At 48.0% G+C, this 16,757-nt stretch overlaps 1 protein-coding gene across 5 annotated transcripts in view; it reads left to right on the top strand.

Moving 5' to 3' along the window:
* Positions 1-9,415, top strand: part of wu:fb95e10 (cell surface glycoprotein 1) — a 31,126-nt gene extending 21,711 nt beyond the window's left edge. The window contains exons 4-6 of one of the 5 annotated variants that reach the window (XM_034592594.1): positions 4,593-4,816; positions 5,015-5,552; positions 5,670-9,415. In XM_034592594.1, coding sequence (XP_034448485.1) covers positions 4,593-4,816; positions 5,015-5,552; positions 5,670-8,118 — 3,211 coding nt within the window. In that variant the 3' untranslated portion in view covers positions 8,119-9,415. Of the gene's footprint in view, positions 1-4,592; positions 4,817-5,014 lie in introns of all 5 variants that reach the window. The other 4 variants (XM_034592593.1, XM_034592592.1, XM_034592591.1 and 1 more) reach the window with 4 other exon arrangements.
* Positions 9,416-16,757: the final 7,342 nt, after the last annotated feature.

Here is a 16,757-nt window from a genome sequence, read left to right as displayed (position 1 = left end):
GCAGCTCCTGGACACCTGCATAGTAGGAGCAGCATGCAATTAGAATGCAGAGCATGTGTTCATTTGCCGGTATATTAGTCAGTATGATGCGGAGGTAAAGGGGGATGGGAGGCGTACACGGTGGAGTGCTGGACATGTGTTACGTGCGCACATGCCACCGAGCTGCTTCCTACTGCCGTGTGCCGGTGCAGCAGCGTGAGGTGAAAAAGAAAAATGGTGGCGGGTGGAGTATGGAAGCTACATGGCTGAATAAGTCATGTGTCCCTGCTGGGCTCCCATCACGGGCTGCCAGAGAAACGTAGAGAGTGAGAGGGTAGTGCATGCAGAGAGTGTGAGGTGTGTGTGGGGGGGGGGGAGGTGGTGAGGAGGTGGCGAGGAGGCGAGGACCACCGGGTTTCTCTGCGTGAAACAGAAGAAAATATTGAGTAGAGGACACAACAAGGGTATTTGCTCCTGTAGAAACTCTAGATGAGACGGGCTCGCTGTCGGGCGATCAGGTTGTTTTCAGTTTGTCCTGCCAGCCTCTCGTGTTCCCACATTAGTCATGCTGTTCCCCTCATTGATGGTCCCTGGGGAATGATTCATTTTTACTGCAGTGGGTTGAATGCAACAATTCTTCATGATCTTACAAATGACTGCTGATGTAATGGTCCAGCACTGATGTGTGTGTGTGTGTGTGTGTGTGCTGAGCAGCAGTCCGGGTCCTCGCCCCCAGATAGAGGACGTGTTGCGCAGCCTGTAAATCATCTGGACTGTTCTGGGTGTGGTCGGTGACGCTGCGATGCGGTCCACTGCTGCCATGAAGCCACTGAGCCAATTACCAAATGGATAGAGTGGGAATTAGTCAGAGAGAAGTGAACAGAAGGAGGCGTTTGTGTGTCTGAGGGTGAGACAAAGGTTTAAGTGTGTGAGGGGGTGTTTATGGGTGTGTTCCCTCATGCTGCAGACATGTGACACTTGTTTATCTGTAACAGAACCAGTTTACTGCTCTATTTTCAAACACAACTATTTGTTTTTATTATTTACTATGAAAACTGCTCATCTGATTTCCACGAAAGTTTGGGCAGACGCTGCTCTGGGGGCGGATCCAGGATTATTTTTCTTTTTCTTTAATATTGTGACGTTTTTCCACATTTTTGTTGATTTGTTAGATATTTACTGAGTCTGATATTCATGAGTTTCAAGTCTATTTGTCACATCGGTATGTGAGTTAACACAGGGTCAACTGTACAATGACAAGTGTTGGATACAGACATCTCAGCTCAGCAATAAGAGCAATGTCATAGAGAAAAAGAGAGAGGAACATTTAGATATGGTAAAATAGCTCAATATTAACAAAGATAAGATACCATTCAATCAGGTGAGTAAACAAACATGTGCTGCCAGATGTGCAGAGGAAAGTTGGACATGAATTGAACTATGAGTTGAGAAGCCTAATGGCCTGGTGGTAAAAACACGTTCTGGAGTCTGGAGTCAGATCTAGTGACTTTAAATGTGGTTTCATTTAAAACATAGAGCTCACAGGTTTTCATTGTACCCTGTAGAAACCTTTGGGACGGGAGAGCAACAATCTTGTTGACTGAGATCTGATCATTTTACAATAAAATCCCCAAAGTGCCCTCCTTCCTTCTCGAAGTGTCTGAAGCCTCTTTAACCCAGATAAAAATCCCGCCTCCAGGTTCCTACTGCTTAATTAACACACCATCATCTTTAATTTGCTGCTCGTCTTCTGAAGCTCGTCACCTCCGCTGCAGGCATCACGTCTGCCCGCATGCTCGCTGAGCTCCCAGCCACTCACTCGCCCCCTTTCGTGATGCATCTCATGATTTAAATCTTGGCCTAACTCCTGTTGTATCTCAACAAAGCAACACCAGCAGGCAGACGCTGTTTCTACACACTAATCCCTCCTCAGCCGCGACGTTTGAGGAATAGTAACAAAGCTAAGGTGAACTTTAAGGCATCGCTGGGAACGTCAGTCAGCCTGTAGCGAGTAACTGTCAGAGTCATGTGATGTTTCTGCTCCAATGCATTTCTGAGCTTCCTGTGCAACATTTGCTTTAACCCCAATTTATACTGTTATTTATAGTGTTTCTCTGAGCTCGGCCTGTGGGGAACGAGGGGCACGTTTCTCTCCTCCCCTATGATACATGCTGCTCATTGAATTAAATGTAGGTGCAAAGTGGCTGCAATAACCCCGACAGCCATTCAGCTGACAGCGTAATTACAGCCTGAATGGAGGCTTAGAATAAATCAAGCATCACAACATTGTTGGTTAACAACACATCCAGTGTTGTTAAACCCATCTAATCCCAGAACACAACCAGAACACACAAGATGTAATTTTCCTGTGGCCCAGTCTCTTAAATCCTGCCATAATTTTACAAGAGTGCAGGCTGCCGTCTTCAATGAGACACTGATATAAGATAATGTGTAATCGGATGAACATTATCGGCCTCCGCTCGCTCATCTCTCTCCCTCTTGCCTTGTCTCCATCTCCCTCTTTGTTCCTCAGTGGCCTGGTTCATTTCTAGCTCTCTCCAAAGTGCTCCTGCCTTTTTGGATTACCCGTCCTCCTTTATCACACTGATTATTTTGAATAGTCTCTGAATTACCCTCGGCACACTTCATCTCTAATGCCAATCTCTGTATCCTTTAATTCCTGTCTGATTTAAAAATATATATATATTTTTAACTTCAATTCAGGCACCACCACAGAATTTATTCTCATTTAACCTTTTAAAAGCTTAACACCTCCCTGACCGTTTCCCAGTTTAATCTCAGGAGATAGAGCTTTGTGGTCGAGCGTGTTATAGAGTTCCAGTAGAAATTTTAGATTAAATTTATTTGCAAGGACTGAACTTAACTTTCCTCTGGAGGATTAGCTCCAGGGTTTGAATTCTACCGCTGAGTCACCGGAAAATCATTTTGATCTATGTCTTTTGTACTGTCTCTGTAATACCATCTTCAGAGGGCTGCAATAACAAGAGCACAATAACTTCACATCAGCATTTCCTGATTTTACAGTCAACACAATCTTCTCCAAATACAACAAATCAATGCCTCACAGACGCGTCTTATCCGTGGTTTTATTTAGCCAGAAGGGCTTTGCTCAGTAAAACGGTGCAGACATGATCCAACAATCCCAATATCAGTAACACACCTTTCACTGGCCCAAAGCCTATTATACATTACGAGGATTAAGTGTAAATGCTGGTCTGAACTTCCAGCATGGCCACACCTTAATAGTGTTGCCACCCGCTGCTCTCAGGCTTTAATCTCATTTCATGTTACCAAACAGTCTTCCACTACCTCTGCCAGGTTGCGGATGGCACGCACCACTTCGGTGCTTCCGACACAGCCCACGGTTCAAACTGGGCAGATTTGGAGAAGTTATTTTTATTCTCCTTTCAGTATGAAAGATTAACGTGCCCCCAGCCTTCTTCACTCTCTGTCTCTCTACCTCCCTCTTGTTCTCTTTCTGCCAGTCCTAACTCGATTCTTTATTTAGAAGCAGGCAGTTAGTGTAGCATGGGCCCGGGAGATTGCACACCACAGCGCTGTCAGAACTACTGGATGTAGGTTACTTCACTCGCACAGGACAGGGAAGCCAGATTCTGGGCCAGGCAGGCCGCCAGAGCAGGCAGGCTGATGCATACTGCCCCAGGTGTCGATGGCGGATATGGACAAGAGATCAGGGGCAGGGTTCACTGGGGTTTGGGCGCCTCGCCGGCGTCCGCTGTGACTCACGTTCCAAACTTCATCGCTTCACAGGCTCTGTGGGGAGTTTGTCCTGGGGTTGTGGAAAAATGAGCTGGGCCTGAGCCTGTTTTTAACATTGTTTCAGATGCTGATTCACTGAAGGCAAGGTCGCGCTTGTAAACAACTAGTTTGTTGCAGCATGTTGTTCATATCTGAAAGCTAAAGTGTCTATAGATGGTCAATTGGGTCCGGGCATTTTCCAGAGTTTGTCTTTCACATATTAATAAGGCAGGAGGAGATCGTCTTTTTCCTCCTGAGATATTTGTATTCTTTTTGGATATTCGTCCGTCGCACATTCTGCCATAATGAGGGTTGTGCATCTTCCCTCCAGTCTTTGAGTAGGTAGTCATCAACAACTCATTGTAATTGGGCTGATGCTCCATCTGTAAAGGTAATTTAGGTCATTAAGTTCTGAGGTGAAAAGCCTCCATACCCTTGTACGGTTTCAGTCCTGCAAGCTTTGCAAACAACCTTGACGGTGTCGGTGCCGTGTCTTGGGGTCTGTCTCCTGGCTGTGACTAATGCGTGAGACATCAGTGTTGCTCCCTGTCACAATCCCTCCGAGCGCTGACCAGCACATGGCTGGAGTGAGATCGGATGTTTCATACTCGCTGTGAGGGGCTTGTCAACTCAAATGCCTGAGTCACCTTCAATCAATGTTCATCCCTTGTAAAAAGGGAACTCACCATCTTGTTGAGCTCACTTGCATATGTCCGTCTCATAGGGATTTGGAATGATTGGACAACTAAGAATGGACCAGCAGAGAGAGATTTAGATCCTGATCTATGTTGAAGAATGTCTGTTAACCCCGTTCTTTGTCTTCTTCACTTCAGGCCAACAACCACCACTCCAGCGTCCTCTCGTCCAGCCACAGGCGTAACCCGGCAGCCCCTTGCAAGTGCAACCAAGAGCTCCCCCGCTGCATCCAAACCTCCCACTCCCAAAACCCCGTCCTCCGCTGCTAAACCGGCTGCCGCCAAACCAAACTCCTCTGCCCCCTCTGCTGGCAAAGCTCCCACATCACAAACATCCAGAAACTCAACCCCTGTGAAGAAAGGTAACGATAAAAAGATGATGTTATGAACAAGTATGAGCTGTAAGCATGACAATAAAAATCAAGAAAACGTTTTCATCCTTAACCTAAAATCAGTGACATCCCTACAGAATGAGTTTTGGTCTTTTGTGTGGATTATAAAATGCTGTCTTTCAGTTTCATTATGAATCTAACATTCCTTGTGCTCTGTTCTCCCCCTAGATGTTACCAAACCAGCAACCCCACTCAAGAAGGCTGCAGATTCTCCCCTTACCCGCACCCCAATTACTACAAAGCCCGCAAAATCTGAGACCCCCAAATCAGCCTCAAAATCAGACACCACCACCAAAAAGCCTGCTACTACCACCCCCAAGTCTGTGGACACAAAGACACCCAGCCGCCCAAAACCACAAGAGAGTAAGCCCACACCTTACAAGACGCCTATCTCCAAAACTGCAGCCAAGACCCCCACCCCCAAGAAAACTGTGGGCAGCAGCACCCCGACCCCAGTGAAGCGTGGCCCCAAAGCAACAACAGTTGCCAAACCTGAAATGGAAATTGCCGCAGCTGTAGCTGCTGCTGCAGCTATTGCTACGGCTGCAGCTGCCATCGCCGTGCCAGAGGAACCAGAACCTCTCGCCGAAGTAGCTGTGGAGCTGACTGCTACAACTCCTGAAGCAGTACAAGAAAAAATCTCTGAGCCCATAGTAAAACAAACACCAGAACCTGTTCGAGAACCAACACCAGAACCCATTCGAGAACCAACACCAGAACCCATTCGAGAACCAACACCAGAACCCGCTCGGGAACAAACACCAGAACCCGCTCGGGAACAAACACCAGAACCCGCTCGGGAACAAACACCAGAACCCGCTCGGGAACCAACACCAGAACCCATACGAGAGGAAACACCTGAGCCTCTATATGAACCAACACCAGTACCTGTAAAACAACCATCTCCAGAACCCCTTGTAGAACCACTGTCTCAGCTGTCATTAGAGGAAGAACTAGGAGATGATTCATTCCATGATCAAGCCTCCAGTGTTCCCGTGTCGGCCCAGATGGACCTTTTCAAATTTCAGGAGTCGGTTCCTTCCTTGGGAACTACTGTCATGTCTCCTCCTTGCTCCCCACCAGGCCCAGTTTCCCCAGTCAGAGAGCCACAGAACGCTTCCTCTGGGCTGGACATGCACTTTCAGTCTGACCCCTGGGCCAAGAACCAGCACTTGGCCTCGTCTGACTTTGCTTCAGAGAGCACAGTCGGCATGATGAACTTCCAGACTGAGGAGAGGGAGAATAAGGAACGATTCACACATGAGACAAGGGAGGAAGAGGAGGAGGAGGAGGAGGAGGAAGATGACGAAGAGAAGATCATGTTTATGCCTCCCTCCACAGCTCCATCTGCAGAGGCCTTTAATATGATGGCACAACCCCCCTTGTTGGTTGCCTCGCCCCTGGACGATTTCACCCCCAGGGACCTGACCTCCCCTCATGAAAAGGAGGAGGCAGTGGAAAAGGCTGATGAAGAGATCAATGAGGATGATGACGAGGAGGAGGAGGATGAAGATGAGGAACAGAGGAGACTAGGCCATCAGCCTTTATCCTTCACCACTGACATGAGCACTTCTCAGCCCTCTGAGGAGTTCCAAGTCCGCTCCTCAGCGTTTGGCGGTTCCGCGGGCTGGCACGGCGACGACCTCCTGTCTGGGATGGACTCAGAGGATGTGAGCAGCTGCACCAGCAGCCGGCAGCAGGGAGTCTCTGACCTCAGCAGCACCCAGCACACGGCCATCTTAGAGGGCACCCAGAGCTCGGATGCCATGATCGATTCAAGCCTCCGTGGCTCCGAGGGAGATGGTAATCTCATGGGTTCCCCCAACGTGGAAACCCTGGCCAATGAAGAAGAAGAGGAGGACGAGGACGAAGAGGATGAGCGGGTTGATGATATGGACTTAAGTTCAGAGAGAATAGAGGAGCGTCACAAGGTGTTCCAGCAGCAGGAGCATGATGAGGAGGACGATGAGGATGTAGAGATGCACAGTGAAGGTGTGACGGAGAGCTGTGGAAACGTAGATGAAGATGACTTCAATGAGGAGGAGCATTTAGACAACCTCAATCGCTCTGTTCCTCCCCCCTGCAAGCCCCCAGCCGCCTCCTGGGGCCAGACCAACCCTTTCGCTGATACCTGGGGTCAACCAGCGTCCCTGCTCTCTGTCTCCTCCCCCAGCCCGGTGTCCGACCACGGGGCAGCTGAATCTGAAACACCAACTCAGTCTCCTGCCCAGACATGTTTTGACGGCGGTGCCCCTTCCTTTGTTCCTCAGGCAGAGCCCCAGCAGCTTCAGTCAGCCCACGAGGAGCTGAAGGGTTCCGAGGAGGCACAGGACCTTCTTGCTGGCCCGGCTATGGGCATGTCTAAGAGTGGCACAGGTCTGTCTGCTCACGGCAGCAGTGAGACGAGCACGCCAGAAGAACTCCGTGACTACGACAGCAGCTCTGGGGTGGAGTCGCGCTCTGACAAGCAGCACACCCCGGTGCCTGCTTCAGTCCAGCCTGACATGGAGCAGGACCTGGGTATCCACTTGGAGAAAGGTGATGGAGAAGAGGAGGAGGCTGAGACGCTCCCCGCCGACGAGGTCCTAGGAACAGGACCCCCAACTGCTCCAGCATCCGCCCCTTCTTCCCCCTCCACCTCGGGAGACGAGGCCAGTGATACGGAGGGTGAGATGCAAATAAACGACCCAGACGCACCGATGATGATGGATGAGAGTGCTGGATTTGAAAGCCCTACTCCAACCTGTAATCTGCCAGCTCTTGACGAGGATGAGGAGGCAGCAGCTGCTGGAGACGGCGAAGAGGACGGAGGCGGGGCCACTCCCCAGTCGGCCCACTCTGTGGCGTCTTATGGCTTCGACTGCACCACATCCAACTCCAACGCCCACTCGATGGCCGAGAGCTGCGGAAAGAGCCCGGGGATCTTCTCCCTGGAGAACGAGGAGCAGCTGCCCGAGGAGGCCAAGGACCCCTCCCTTATCAAGGAGCTGACCCTGCCATCAGCGGCCGCGGCTGCCTACGCAGACGACCTGCTGGGTAGACCTGTGGACCTGATGCCTCTGGGCCTTCCAGGAGGAATGGCGCCCAGCCTAGATGAGCACCACTACATGCTGGGTGGAAAGGTCGCAGCGGACCACCTCGGGGAGGTCGATCCAATGGGGTCCAGTCGCCACTTCGGGGCCCAGGAATCCGGAGACACCGACGATAGCCAGCCACCGTACTACTCAACCATTTGTGATAAGACTGATAGTTTTCTTGCAGGTAACGTATAAGTCCCTGCTATTACCCCTGGAATGCACCTTTTCCCCACAACCCCCCCCCCCCCCCCCCCCCCCCTTACCTGTTGTCTGTTTTCTCTCCAGTTGAGTTAGATGGCTTAGAAGAAGAAAAAGAGGAGAGCCAGATTGTAGGAAATGATTTTAAAAAATCAAAAGAGAGGAGATGAGAAAAATGACTGTAGCAAACTTTAAGTGAAGCCTCCCTCTTTCATACTGTTATGATCCTGGTTATGAGTGTCTGGCTTAAACTCCTTTATGTACAATAGCTACTACCATTTTCTAGTAGAATGTTCTTTTTAAGTAACACTGCATATCCTGTAGCCCCTGACGGGGTATTGACTGATTGGTCCAATGTGACTGAGCGTTTAAACCGAAAAAGGAAAAAAAAAAATTGATGGAATGAAATGGACTCATTGTGTATTTATCCTACTGTTTTTACCGAACAAATGTCAATGACTTTTTTCTTTTTGTTTTGTTTTGTATTTGCTTATTTGTTGTTTTTTGTTTTGTTCCGTTCTGTTGAAACCAGGAGCCCGTGCTGCGAAACAGGATTTTACGATTATCGAGGTAACTGAAGCTTCAACTCTTGAGTTTTTGTAGTTCTTCAAAAGCCGTTCGGCACCAGTTACCATGGTGATTTGATTTACCCGGCAGAGTTGGCGCCGACGTTACCTCGCTAACCGCAGATTCCTCCTCGCCGTGCAGACCCCTGGTCCTCCCTACCCTGTGTACACACGCTTCATGTTCAACAGCACCATAGCGATAGTCACATGCTCCTTTTTAAAGGTTGTGTTCCTGTTTCAAGACTTTTAGCTTTCGAAAATAAAGGCTAGTTATTAACAGGGCCGCTGGCCCGTACAGATGTGTTAGGTCTGGGAGTGTTAGATTGCAGTTGGTGAAGTTTTTTAATGTGTGCATCAGGAGGTTGTGCGCTCATAGGTCGTTAAGGTATAACGTGCAGTCACGTACAGTATGTGTTTCAGGCTTTTGGTTTTTAAGTGGCTTCTCTTCCGGCCTCAGTTAGCTGATCATTTGTGTTCCAGGAGAGACTAACAACTAGCCCATTATTTGTGATGAGACCCTGCATTGTCCTACACAGCTTTACATTCGCTGAGAGGTTTCTCCTAGTCAGCGTTTGGTTTACTATTTCAACAGTATATTGCATGTTTAACTAACAAAGAGACTGTGTACTACCTTGAATTTGAAACAATTCTACACTAGACATGTTCATAAATGAATGGTTCACACTAGGTTATCTTTCAAAATTCCATTAAAACATCCTTGCAAGGCATTTTGTTCCTGTTTCTTATTTCCCCTGTGGCTCCAGCATGCCTGAACTTACTGTCCTTGTGTTTGAATCGCTGTGTATTCGTGTGTGTCTACACAACTGATTTCCCATGGTCCCTCCTCATTATTCACCATGGGAATAACTGGTAAACAGGAAGTGATGCAACATTGTACAACAATGTTGTATCTCAAATGGAATTTTGGTCAAAGTCAATGAGGCGATGGCGTCGTGGTGCCTTGTTCTACTCCAGCATGCTTGTGCTTCCAAGACATCGTCAGATTCAACACTAGCTGAACAACATGACACTGAAAACACAGTGAGGCTCATGTGAAGATCCCTGTGGAGGTTTTTTATGACCAGACAATTGTGTACTCGGTTTTTAAGGTATCCCTGAGGTCCAACAATTGTGTTGAGGTGTATTTGCAAAGCCGAATATTTTAAATGATTAATTGCTAACATTCACGTTGGCCTTTACAACATCGTTAATCTCTATCAACATATTCTACATCTGAATCTGAAGAATCTGGAGGCGAGGGACCAGATTTTGTACAAAAAGTCCCACTGTTTGTTTTATCACACAAGTTTCTCCTTGTGTGATAAAACAGTTTAGAGTGTTTTATCACAAGTTTCTCCACCCTAAACAGTTTAGAGTGTTTAGGGAGGAGAAACTTGTGTGATAAAACAGTTTAGACTGTAAACAGTGAGTCGACAGAGTTTTGGCCTCTTTTCCTCTGTCTGCACTGAAAGCCCCAAAGTTTTGGCTGTTGCCCCCCAGAGGCTTATGTGCTCCAAGATTTCTACATTGTTGGCGCAGTGTGGTGTAAAACCAGCAGCCGACATTACACACACAAGACAGGGACCCGCTTTACAAAATGTCCCTCCTCTCTAGTGGTCAAAGACTTCACAGGGAATCTTTAACACACCTTTCTCTCTTCGAGATGTGATCATAACCAGGTGAAACGTGCTCAGATCTGTAAAGTTCAACCAACGTGCACACAAACGTCCTGCAACATCTCCTCCCTGTCGCATCCTTGCATCCGAATGTTGACCAAAGAAGACCAGACACTCTTCTCCCTCTCGTACCCGCCTGCTCCTCTTCATCAAAACCCTCGTATGGAAACACACACACACACACACACACACACACACACACACACACACACACACACACACACACACACACACACACAGCTTTGATAGTGAATGAATTCATCAGACTGTGAGCCCTGATTCAGGTTTGTGTTTCGGGACATTTGACAATATGAAGTTTAATAGAGGCGCCCAAAATAAAATGAATCCGCTTCAGAACTTTAATGACAACTTAAACAAACCATACAAAGCATTATCACATTGTCATCAACCAAGTTCAGTCTGTCCTATGTGATGCTTGTGTTGAGTTTGATTCCCTGTGTTCATTTGTCTCTTCAAGTACATGTTGTCTGTACTCTGTCTTTACGACTCCTGTCCTGCACGATAACCACAGTATTCTTGTACCTTTACGTGTGATGTGCTGTAGTTTACATCATTAAATAGATTTACAGTGAAACATGTTATTCTAAAGGAAATGCAACTTCAGAGAGAAAACACCTTGCACCTTATGCTGTGTTCCTGTTTCCTGGTTTGTTGCTACAGTTCCTAGTTTTCCTGTGTCATGAATGTCACTTTATTTTTTAGACCCCCCCTCCCCCCCTTTTTCTTTTTGCGTTCTACCTTCTTCGCCCTCTTGTCAGATGTCTCCTGAACCCTGCTCCTCCTGGCCCTTGTTGTTGTTCCACCCGTACTGTTGATGCATGCATCTCCACTGGATGCAACAAGTGATCTTGACTGTCTCACAGGAGACGAGAAGAGCGAAGAAGCGGATGGAGCCCACAAGGTTCAAGCCCACTCCCAGGAAGACAACCAGAACCAGAACCACACGACCCCCGGTCCTATAGCCAACGGCCACTACTTGGCGTTGGTCCCAGGAAACAGGAGGCCCATCGATCCGAGTCTTGCGGCACATTTTGCCAACATTGCGCCCCCTCCTCCTTTGATAGACACCAGCGGTGATGGGCGCGCTGGTGGAGAGCAGCTGAGGAGGCTGGAGGAGCACCAACTGAAGCTGAGGGAGATGCAGCACCGGCAGGAGCAGGAGAGGCAGAAGAGGCAGTGGCTGGAGGAGGAGCGACTGAGGCTGGAGCAGCAGAGGCAGCTGGAGATGCAACGCAAGGAGCTCCTGCAGCTGCAGCTCCAGCAGCAGCAGCAGGAGCACCGCCAGCGCAGGCAGGTTCTTCAGTGGCAGCTGGAGCTGGAGCAGCAGTACCGCATGCAGCAGAAACACGTCCAACAGCAGCAGCAGCTGAGGAGGAGCCCGACCGGAGTCATGCTCTCCCCGTCCTCGGGCCTCTGCACCATCTATGAGGCCATGGAGACCAGCGACGAGGAGGACGAGGCCAGAGGAGACAACAGGAACAAACAAGTGGTGGGGAGGGGCCCGCCGTCCGCCCAGGAGTTCAACAGGCAGCTGCGTCCGGTGCCTCCACAGGAACTAGAGTGGAACAAGAAGGTGGACATGGTGCAGCAGCTCATCAACCAGACCTTGATGCTGTCCGGGGACGGAGGCTGCCCACCTCTCCTCCTCCTCCCCGTTGGGACCGGGGGAACCCTGAGCCCCCTGGAGAGCAGCATGTGGCCCAACATGCTGCCGCAGTTCAGCCCCCCCGTCGCTACAGTCACCTCCGTCAGCAGCTACTCCCCGGACAGTCAGGGCAGCTCCCCCCCTGGAGACTGGACGGTGGTGGAGGTGGAGACTCAACACTGAGGAATCAACAGGTCCATCAACCACTAACAGAACATTTAGAGAAATGTGCTTATTCGCTCTCTGGTGGAGAACTGGATGAGAAGATTGATTCCACTCTGCATGGACTAGTCTTGCAGCTAGTTAGCTTAGCATACATACATACATACATATATACTGGCCACCCCACCGAACAAATAGAAGTGTAAAAGTTACTGTTTGTGTTTTGTTTTCATAGTGATTATGAAACGTATAACGTCCCCTAATTTGCACCAAATTGCACACACTCTGAAATATCATTCCTCAAACATTTTTCATCGAGATTCATGAATTATTCTCTAAGAAAACAAGGAAAATGTAGAAAAATTGTAACGTTAAACAACCTGAGAAGAAAACACGTCCACAGTAATAGCACCTTGTTTGTTTCCTTCAGATCCACAGTGGCTGTTTCTTCATTTCCAGTCGTTATGCTAAGCTAACAGCCAGATGTGGGCGAGGGATCGATTCTCTCACCCAAGTCTCCACTGGAGAACCAGCCAATGAGCACATCTCCCAAAATGATGACCTCTTCCTTCGATCATGGAAATGCAACGATGCAGCCAAGACTGAAATTAGTGACCGATTTGTGTCGATACTGAAAACAACACATGACACAGAGCAGTCGGATCTAAAGACACTTTTCAGAACGAGAGAAGTGATCAAGTTGTTGTTATTATAAGGAAACACACGGTGTCATTGGTCAATTTCCCAGACGTGCAGATGTTTCCTCACCAGATGTGTCTCCCTCTGTAGCTGCTGCAGAAACACTGCTCCTGTGTTTTCACTCTTTACACTGAAGCCACACGTCCCCCCCCCCCCCCCCCCCCCCCCCCTCTCACACGAGGGATCTTACGATGCTATGACAAATTGCACTTGTTGTTTCTTCTGTTTTTCTGTCCGGGCCCATGTGTTGACACAGGTAAGTGGCCGAGTTGTAAAGCATATTTCAAACAACCTATGGTGTGTGTGTGTGTGTGTGTGTGTGTGTGTGTGTGTGTGTGTGTGTGTGTGTGTGTGTGTGTGTGTGTGTGTGTGTGTGTGTGTGTGTGTGTGTGTGTGTGTGTGTGTGTGTGTGTGTGTGTGTGTGTGTGTGTGTGTGTGTGATGAAACCGGATGGGGAAGATGCTGCTGCTGCGATAGAACCTCTCCCCTCCATCCTCCCTCCCTCCCTCCCTCACCCGTTCACGTCACCCAGTACATAAATGTGACTTTTCCAGGTTTTGACTTAATGGAGTCGTCAGTCATGGAAGAAGAGGGGTCGGGGGGGGACAAGAGGGAGAAGAAGGCCCTCCTTGTTGTGCTGTGAAGGGGGGAGGGAGACGAGAGGGAGGGTGCTGGACTGGGGGGGTGGTCGAGGGGGGGGTTGTTGTCTTCCCTCTCACATTCCAAAGTTGTAACCTCATTTCCTGGGTGGGCCTGTATTCAGGGAGTCTCCGGGGTTACTGGGTGATGTCATCGGTGGGACAGACAGGAGGGTGAGACAATGTGCTGCTCCGGGTGGGTGAGGGAGGAGGAGGAGGAGGAGGGGGGGGGGGGGGGCTCGTCATACTTCATTTGTGTTCACTATCGTCATATACGACAATTAAGAGCTTCCACATTTATATATACTGTGATTTGTGCAATATATCAGAACAACAGGTGATTAGAACATATCAGGAAATCATCTTATATCCATAAGTGTGATTTAATGTGTGTGTGTGTGTGTGTCTCTCTGTCTCTGTCTTTCTGTCTGTCTGTCTGTCTGTGTGTCTGTGTGTCTCTCTCTGTGTGTGTCTGTCTGTCTTTGTGTGTGTGTGTGTGTGTGTGTGTCTGTGTGTAGACAGAGAAAGCACCTGTTTCTCTTTGTGTCTGAACAGTCGAGGTGTGGCTGAGATTGTAGGAATAACATCTAACAACACTGCCCCCTGTTGGTCTGATCTCGCCCCTGCACTCTCATATCAGTAACGTGCACGTTTTTATATGAATCAGAAGAGAGAATCCTTATATGATATTTATGCCATTTGAAAGCCGCGTGTACAGAATATATAGTTTTCTACATGGTTTATACTGCACCTACGTTATATGCATGTTTTCTCACATTGTGTTTGTGGTTCGCTGCTGTAGCATCAGATTCTCCAGAGGTTAAACCTCGTGTGTGCAAGCACAGATCAAAGCAATAACTCTGCATGCAATTATAATTATATCTATTAACCTATGTTCTAATTTAGTTGGTATATTAAATTCCTGTGTAACCTTAACATTCATTTTCATATCATACAAATAATATTGTGTCTGAATTATTCATATTTTAATATTTGTCTTATGAATGTTTTACCATCATCGTCCTTTTTACTGCAGCAACTCCTGTGGTGGTGTCGTCGTGTTTTTACCAGTTTTTAGAAAGAAATGTGACGAATCTCTGCTGCAGCTCCAGAAATAAAATGATGTGAAATCTGTCGTGTTGATGTTTGTCCGGTTTATTAAAATGCAAATTGATGGAATAAGAGAAAGAGAAAGAACACGTGAAGCATCAGTGTTAGTGAAGTGTCGTCTCCTCCACCAGGAGCTTGAGTTCACACACATTAACAACCTCAGGTCCAGTGACTGATCATCAGGAGACTGGTGTAGTTCTTCATGTTTCACTAAGAGAACAGTTTAAACATCCTCCGTCAGTCGTCTTCGATCCAATCAGGCTGCAGCTAACTGACCACGGATCAGTTCTGATGTGTCTCCGTTCAGATGAAGCCTCAGTGGAGTCGACATTATGGGGTCAGAGGTCAACAAAACACAGCATCCCATGAATCCACAATGTGAAACAGAGACAAACGACCTCAATCATGATAACATTGATTTTTGTTTATAGTGTTAAAGGGGGGGGGGGGCTGATAGGTGGATGATAGAGGCACAAACCTCATTATCACTATGAGATAATAAACTTTAATCATGTTAAAGATGCAACATCATCAAACATCTAAACACTGACCCTGGAGGGGGGTGTGTTGAAGGGCTGCAGCACCCCCTATTGGCAAGGAGCTGTAACTGCAACCGTCCATTATCTTCTGGTTATGTTATGATGATTAAATGATGTTCGCGGGTCGTGGGAGGAGCTGCGGCTGGTTCCAGGTGAAACCGGACAAGAGGTGAGGTTGATCCTGAGCAGGTCACCAGCCAATCACAGGACGAGCACAGAGAGAGAAACAACCAGTCAGAGTCTTATGAACCTGCAGGTCTCTGGACTGAGGGAGGAACCTGGAGAACCAGAGAACTTCAGAGTCTTATGAACCTGCAGGTCTCTGGACTGTGGGAGGAACCTGGAGAACCAGAGAACTTCAGAGTCTTATGAACCTGCAGGTCTCTGGACTGAGGGAGGAACCTGGAGAACCAGAGAACTTCAGAGTCTTATGAACCTGCAGGTCTCTGGGCTGTGGGAGGAACCTGGAGAACCAGAGAACTTCAGAGTCTTATGAACCTGCAGGTCTCTGGACTGTGGGAGGAACCTGGAGAACCAGAGAACACACACAGACAAAGGGAGAACATGCAAACTCCACAGGAACCGAGAACCTGCTTGTTGTGACAGTGCTGACCACTGTACCGCTTTACCACTGTGCCGCCCTATCCTACATTTGAATATTCTAAAAAACATTTAACTTATTTTTAACCATTGACGTCTTTACTGTGTCTGAAAAAACATTTCATAACTTTTAACAGAAACGTTTTGAGAGTTAAAAAGCAGTAGGCCTTTTTTGATTTAGTATTTGTTTTCATGTTTAATTTCCTTCCTGTTTTCAGTGGGTTAAATTTAGATTTGTTGAGTGTTGTTGTGTAAAAATGTTCTAACACAGAATTCATGCGCTGGATTCAATATGAGGTTATTGACTTCCTCTCAGTTTAAACCCTGACCTCCTGCGTCCCTGCTCCTTAAGGACAAACACTGTCTGAATTCTGCAAACAGCTCTGTGGCTGTTGACTTCATTGACAGTGTGATGAATGGATGTTTGTGGGTGGGGGGGGGGGGGTCTCTCCCTGCACATGCCTCCATCACATCTGTGAGAAACCCTGGAGATACAGTGGTGATACTGTTGCTGCAGAACTAAATCCTTCCTGTTGCAATGAGGCCTTTCATTCATTCATGTGTGTTGCAGCGCATGTTGGATTTCCTCTGTGATTCGACTCTGCAGAACAGAACAGATGCACGAGTCAGAGGAAAGTGAATTAATACACATCAAACTCCGGGGGTGGGGGTGCTCATCCTGCTGAAGTGCTCTTGAACACCTCCTCTCACCTCATGATGGGATGAGAAGAAGACACATAGTTCTGTGTGTCTCAGGTTCCCTGTGTGTCTCCATCCAACCAGGAAGATGCATCTTCATGAAACACAGTGAATCTACATGATGAATGAAGTGTGGATGTTGATCAACAGGTCTCAGACTGAGGATTCTCTGCAGCTGCTGGTTTCCTGTACAAAGCCACAACACCAGCACAGGAAAGAGTGCACTGGCTTCAACATAAAAGCATGCGTCCCTCCTGCCAAATAAACGAATGGGCTTTGTC

This window comes from Hippoglossus hippoglossus, chromosome 8 (genome assembly GCF_009819705.1).
Source record: "Hippoglossus hippoglossus isolate fHipHip1 chromosome 8, fHipHip1.pri, whole genome shotgun sequence".
Taxonomy (NCBI): Eukaryota; Metazoa; Chordata; class Actinopteri; order Pleuronectiformes; family Pleuronectidae; genus Hippoglossus; species Hippoglossus hippoglossus.
This window is presented reverse-complemented; position numbering and strand designations above follow the sequence as displayed.